Raw genomic sequence first — 6,879 nt, forward strand, 5'->3', positions numbered from 1 at the left:
GGTGATCTATCCGAGGGATCTGGTGATCTATCCGAGGGATCTGGTGATCTATCCGAGGGATCTGGTGATCTATCCGAGGGATCTGGTGATCTATCTGAGGGATCTGGTGAGGTGGTTCAGTGGGGGAAAGGCACTTATTAAACCTAATGTACTTAGTTTAATCCTTAGAACCCACCGGTGAAAAGAGAACGGACTGCTATACATTCCCCTCTGACATGCTCATGCATGTAGTGCACAAGCATGTGAACACATGTGCTGAACAAACACATGTAATAACTTTAAAAAATTTAAATTTAAGTGAATTAGAAGTTGTGTAGTATATTTCTTTGTTTCTAGAGGTTACCATGATATGTGGTACCGTGATCACACAAATATTTTTTCAGGTCTTTGTGTCTTGTGCTCACCACATACATGTTGTGGATGACTGGCAATATCTCTGAAACTATGCTTCTTTGGATTTGTTTCATTGTTCTATTCCCAGCGCCTAGTAGAGCCTAGAAAAATGGTGCCTACCAAGTAGATTTCCAAGCTTTTTATAAATTCTGAAGTGTGATCTGGTTATTAAAATACCTGTTCCAAACAATGGCTGAAATCTTATCTGTAAAGGTAATTTATCCAGCTTGTTCTCCAGGGAAACTGTTTCATAGGATTTCAGCAACTCACTTGGGAAATGTAAAGGACTGTCTTGCCCCATGTTGTGAGCTCAAGACATCCCAGAATCCTCAGTGCAAATGGATAGCAACTGGTTTCTTCCTTTAGGTAATACCTCTTTTCTCATTGTAGTTTCTCTATAGCTGTGTTCTTTAATCAACAGCTTTTTGTTTTGTTTTGTTTTGTTTTTAAACCTGAGACATTTACTGTCCAGGTACAGAACTGCTTAGAAAAGTCTGTTGTCCCCCCCCCCCCCCGATATATGTGAGGCAAAAAAACCCTTGGGTTTTTTCCTTTCTTTCTCTACTTTATTTACTGAGGTCTCTCCATGAACCTGAAGCTCACCAATCCAGCTAGTTTAGGTAGCAGGTTTCTCTGGGGTCTCATCTTTACTTCTCAGGTGCTGGAAATGATTGTAAAAACAGAGAGGACTTGAATAAAACAGAGAAGAACTTATGTGAGAACTCTTTTCAGAGGAGGTGACTAAAGGTGGACTAGGCTGCTTTTGAGGTTATAGATATCCTACTGGTGAGAATTTCAAGTATAGTTGGGACAACTCAGATGGCATCATCAGGTTTCAGACAATAGATTCCAGTAGAGTTTTGCTTAATCTACCCACTAATAATTCTCTTAAATATGATACAGTGATTAATAATAAAGAAAAATATGGTGATTTCCTGGCGTAATCCTGTACTGTGGGCCTAATGGGAGTTACATTAAATGAGGCTGCTGGTTGAAGGACTTGGGAGGCCAGAGAGAGCCTGGTTGGGTATAAGGTAGCTAGGAGAGTATAATTTTGGAACTGGCAGCCTAGAGTAGGAGGGCATTGCCAGTTGAGACACTGGATGCTCTCTTGGAGGAGCTAAGGGACCTGAGTGGGAGCTGGAGGAGAAGGCAAACCTAAATATCCAGGGAGTGAAAGTAGAAGAAATGAAAAAGCAGCCGCCCAGCTAGTCAGTTCAGATTAACACAGGCACCCTTGGTGTTGATATCGTTTGTTCAAAAAGGAAAGGAGCAATTGTTTTGCCAGAGGTTGGTCAAGAAGAATTAAAATCCAGTTGAAGAGGCAGGCGGATTTCTGAGTTCCAGGACAGCCAGGGCTATACAGAGAAACCCTGTCTCAAACAACAAACAGTTAAGATTTTCTTTAGTGAAGAGAGAAATCATTGCATTGACATGGAGCCTGGCTCCTTCCCCTTCCTTGCTCCTTTTCTCTTTCCAGGGTGATTAAGAATATTTAATGATGGCCAGGTATACATTTTTAATCTCAATACTTAGGAGGCAGAAGCAGGCAAATCTCTGAGGGTTTGAGTTTAGCCTGGTTTACATAGTGAGTTCCAGAACACCCAGAACTATATAGTGAGACTCTGTCTCGAAAAACAAGATGACGACGAGGACAACAACAACAACAACAGGAGAATATTTTGTGAGCTAACAGGCAGTATAGCTTAGTGATAATGCCCAGAGTTTCATCTTTAGCACTTTAAAGAAAGAAAGAAACAAAGAAACAAAGAGAGAGAGAAAGAAAGAGTACTTGGGAAGTTCAGGACTTTTTAGACATAAATTGAATGTGGATACCCTTACTTTGTAATGCCAATTGGTATCTTACTTAAGGACTTTGTATTTTATCTGTACTAGTAAATTCCTTTCAAGACCGCATATATCTATCTTTCTGTAAACTGTATATAAACTTGTATCTACTATAAGTTAAAAAGGTAAGGCACTGTTGATCTTCAAAGATGGCTCCTGGAAAATATATATCTGTAAGCAAATTATAACACTACAAAGAAATGTGATAACCTGGAAATAAACACATTGCCTTGGAGCATAGAGAAAGGGCACCTGACTTTTTGGAGGTCGGAACATTTTCTAAAGGCAGCATAGAAACAACAGAGTTAATCCTCAAAGGATGGATGAATTGAATTCACGAATAGGAAAATAGGCGGATGAAACATCTTGTGTAAAGGGATGGAGGTGTGAAAGTTATGACATATTTAAAGAAATTAAAGAAGATGTATAGCTATACTGTAAAAGGAATTAAAAGGAATGGAGATACAGAAAGTGAGACTGGTGAATGGGCCTGGTCAAATATGAGATAAATTTTCTACTATTTCATGAATTAATAAGGAGAAAATATAAACTCTGGACACATTTATCTGTTGTCAAGAACAAGAACATTTTAAGGCACTAATCCCTGTTTTAATTAAAATCACTTGTCGACATATCATGGGGTTTTCCTCTTTTAAGTTTTATTCTGTGTTCAGAGGAGGGATATCCAGAAGAACTGGCACATGGGCAGCATCTTTCTTGTGAAGGACCAAAAGGTTTAAGCACTGTACATTTGTGGGCGTATGGTCATTATTCTGCCAGTGGGACCTGAAAGAGGGTTTAGGTATATGTAAATGTGTGAATGTTGTTTAGTCTTGGTAAAGCTAGCCACAAAGCCAGAAGTTTCACCAACACTCGGCAACATAGGGAAAGATAACTTATGTAAAGTTATCAAGTTAAATGTTGTCAGCAGACTCACCATATGGAGTGCTGCTGGAGGTTTTAGTTAAGCCTCATGGAGATGGATGAATGGGACTGAAGAAGCTGTGGGGTTTCTCAACATCTAGTAGGTGTTATTGGCTTTCCCATCGAGGTTTTGTCTGGTCCATATCTGCTTTTCACCTACACCATGGTGTATATATTTGTTCTTTAGACTCTGAGGGAAGAGACTGCAGAGAAAAACAAAATCTTGGTGAATTTTTAGCAGTGTTTGGAACACATTAGGGATTTACATCTGGCTTACTGACTAAATAGGCTAGCAGTATTCATGACAAGTGCAGAATGGCCGTATGATTTTAATTTTAAAACATTTAAAATATGTAACTACTTGTTCTAAAAAATATGAATGTTATTATTATGGTTTTTTTTTCTTTTGATTCTAGTAGCTGCTGCTGCTGGTGGTGACAATGTCAAATAACGGCGTAGACATCCAGGACAAACCCCCAGCCCCTCCGATGAGAAACACCAGCACTATGATTGGAGCTGGCAGCAAAGACACTGGAACCCTAAACCACGGCTCCAAACCTCTGCCTCCAAACCCAGAGGAGAAGAAAAAGAAGGACCGGTTTTATCGATCCATCTTACCTGGAGATAAAAGTACAGTACTTTGTTTATTTTCATCATTTGTATGCTTTAAGAAGAAAAAATCAAAGCAAATCAGCCTTTTCCCTATGAATAGTCTGAAGAGAAGATCTTTCCTTCCCTGACTTAATTCTCCTTCAGTACCTTTTATTTTCTTGTTAACATGTCTTGCCTTCTTAGAGTGGCTAAAGCCAAATGCAAAATTGACTTATTGCTCAGGATTATATTTCAACAAAAATTTAAGAATAAATTTGCTCTTGCCAGCTTTCAGATAAATTGAAAATATTTGTATGTATCTATTTCTTTTTCCTTTTTTAATTTTTAAAAATGCTTATCAAATCATAAAACCGAAGGACTTTTGAAGTGTCTTTGGAAATTTCTTTTTTCCAGATTACTTTCACTTGGAATGCCACCTTTGCAAATTTTGATCGCCTTATTTTTTTGTCTAGATCTTGGTCCCATTTTCAAGATTTAGTATTTAGTGTTAGTAAGGATAGGCAGGGATAGTCGAGGAAAGATGGTGGAGGTAAGTAGGAATCACTGTGAGTTCAGTATGAGTAAGACTTACTAGGCAACCTCATTTCCTGTTGTTTTTAAAGTCTAGATCTCACTCTGTATCCCTGCTAGCCAGCCAGAAATGCATGACGTTCTCCTGCCTTAACTTCCAAGTGTGATATTACTGACAAACGCCACCATGCTTGCCTTTCATTACCCTCTTACTAATAAAACTTGAAAGAATAATCAAAATCTTAATGATGAACCTGAAAAAGTCACTGCCATCTTTATAGAAAAAAACAGTGGAAACATAAAAGTTTGAGTGTTCCCATAGATGATTTTTTAAAAAAGATTTATTTATAATATGTAAGTACACTGTAGTTGTCTTCAGACACACCAGAAGAGGGCATCAGATCGAGTTACAGATGGTTGTAAACCATCATGTGGTTGCTGGGATTTGAACTCAGAACCTCTGGAAGAGCAGTCAGTGCTCTTAACCACTGAGCCATCTCTCCAGCCTCCCATAGATTTTTTTTTTTTTACATTGTGTTTTACCCCTCCCTTAATTTTAGGAATGTTTTTTTTTTTTTTTTTTTTTTTTGGCAGATACTAACAATGCTAACTTAGGCTAGGCAGTGGTAGCACATGCCTTTAATCCTACCACTTGGGAGGCAGAGGCAGGCAGATTTCTTAAGTTTGAGGCCAGCCTGGTCTATAGAGTGAATTCCAGGACAGTCAGGACTACACAGAGAAACCCTGTCTTGAAAAAGAAAAGAAATAAAAGCTAGAGTTCTCAGGTATCCATGTAGGGCTCTTTTTGTGGTGAGGCTTTCTATCTGTGGAAGTACAAGCTTCAGGTTCTGATTTACCACCATCAAGAAAGTCACAGGGTAACAGCAAAGCAGGAGGCAGCCTTCTGAAATTATATATCTTATGAGGAACTTGTATAGCAATACAGAAAGAACTACAACTTGACTAAAAATCAGGCAACTCAGCTTAAAACTAGACAAAGGATCTGTATAGACATCTCTCCAAAGAAGATAGACTAATGGAAAACATTGTTATCATTAGTTGCCAGGGAAGTACAAATTCAAAACACCGCACACTAGGATGGCTGTAGCAAAAGCTGGATGATATCAAATGTTGGTGAGATTATGGAAGTATTTGATCCTCTCATAATTGCTGGTCGGAATGTAAAATGGTACAGCCTTAGGGAAAGCATTCTGGCAGTTCTTCAGGTGCTTAAATGGAGAGAAATGATAGTACCCGGCATTTCCATCAAAGAGAAATAACGCTTTAGCCTCATTTTTTTTTTTTTGTGCTTCCCAAGGAACTATCTAGTATTAAAAATAAAATATAACATCAATATAATGAATAATATTTAATTTAAAAAGTAAAGTCCTGAGCCATACTGCATCTGTGGGTAAACCTTGAAATATGTGGTTAAGGAAAAGACCTAGTCATAATGGTCACATAGTGTGTAGTTCCATTCATGTGAAATGTCTAGAAATGTAAATTCCTAGATAAAAGGCATGTTAGTGGTTGCCTAAGGATACAGAGTAGGTGATAAACAATGAGATTAAGGGAGTGATGGCTAAGAGGTAGGAAATTTCTTTTTGGAATGATCAAAATGCGTTGAATTATGGTGTTGTTTGTCTGGCTCTGAAAATACTAAAAGTCCAATTATACTTTATAAGTAAATTATAATAGTATGTAAATGATTCTCAATAAAATTGGTGTTTGTGTGTGCATGCCTGCCTGCCTGCCTGCCTGTGTGGTGTATATGCGTATGTCAGTCCTATGCTTAAGCACCTGTAGAGATCAGAGGGAGGACATTGGGTATCCTAATGTATCCCATTCTACCTTATCCCCTTGAGAAAGGTCTTTTACTGAAGTTGGAGCTAGGTGGACAGTAAGCAAGCCCCAGCAATCCTCCTGTTTCTGTCCCTCCCAAAATCCTCTACAGTGGTGGGATTACAGATGCACATGGGCATACTTGTTTTTGAAATGGATGCTGGCAATTTTAACTCTTATTCTTATTCTTACATTACTCACTGAACTGCCACCCTAGCCTCTTTTTGTTTGTTTTAAAAGATTTCCCATCTAGAACAGGATAGAAACAGCACCTTCATATGTCATTGCAACCAAAGGAGTAGTTTTACATGCCCTAAATCTAGATACCTAGGTTGCAATCTTGCTTCTTTCACAAGCTGGATATCACATTTGTGTCAGTGACTTCTCTGTAGACTTTAGTGCTTTCATCTAAAAAAATGAGAGCCAGAGCAACAGACACAGTTCTTTTTTAGCTCTGCAACCCTGTATTTATATAGATGAGGTATTGCAAAGTGTCGTTGGATCAGGTTTATTTATGTAGATGGAAAGAAACCAGGACATTGTGAGGTATTTTTATTGATGATGAAGCTGTAGACTTGGAGGCTCTTCTGGAAATCTCAGTTCCCCTAGGCCAAATTTGGTGTGAAAAAAATGAATCTTTTTTTTTCCTTTTTAATTGTCTTTCTTTCTTTCTTTCTTTCTTTCTTTCTTTCTTTCTTTCTTTCTTTCTTTCTTTCTTTCTTTCTTTCTTTCTTTCTTCCTTCCTTCCTT

At 38.2% G+C, this 6,879-nt stretch overlaps 1 protein-coding gene across 4 annotated transcripts in view; it reads left to right on the forward strand.

Moving 5' to 3' along the window:
• The window catches only part of Pak1 (p21 (RAC1) activated kinase 1), a 125,637-nt gene that overhangs the window by 64,399 nt on the left and 54,359 nt on the right, over positions 1-6,879 (forward strand). For 3 of the 4 annotated variants that reach the window (XM_021167463.2, XM_029479658.1, XM_029479656.1), the window contains exon 2: positions 3,582-3,795. In XM_021167463.2, the coding sequence (XP_021023122.1) occupies positions 3,606-3,795 (190 nt within the window). In that variant the 5' untranslated portion in view covers positions 3,582-3,605. The remainder of the gene's footprint in view (positions 1-3,581; positions 3,796-6,879) is intronic. The other variant, XM_029479657.1, reaches the window with a different exon arrangement.

The sequence above is a fragment of the Mus caroli genome, chromosome 7 (genome assembly GCF_900094665.2).
Source record: "Mus caroli chromosome 7, CAROLI_EIJ_v1.1, whole genome shotgun sequence".
NCBI lineage: Eukaryota > Metazoa > Chordata > Mammalia > Rodentia > Muridae > Mus > Mus caroli.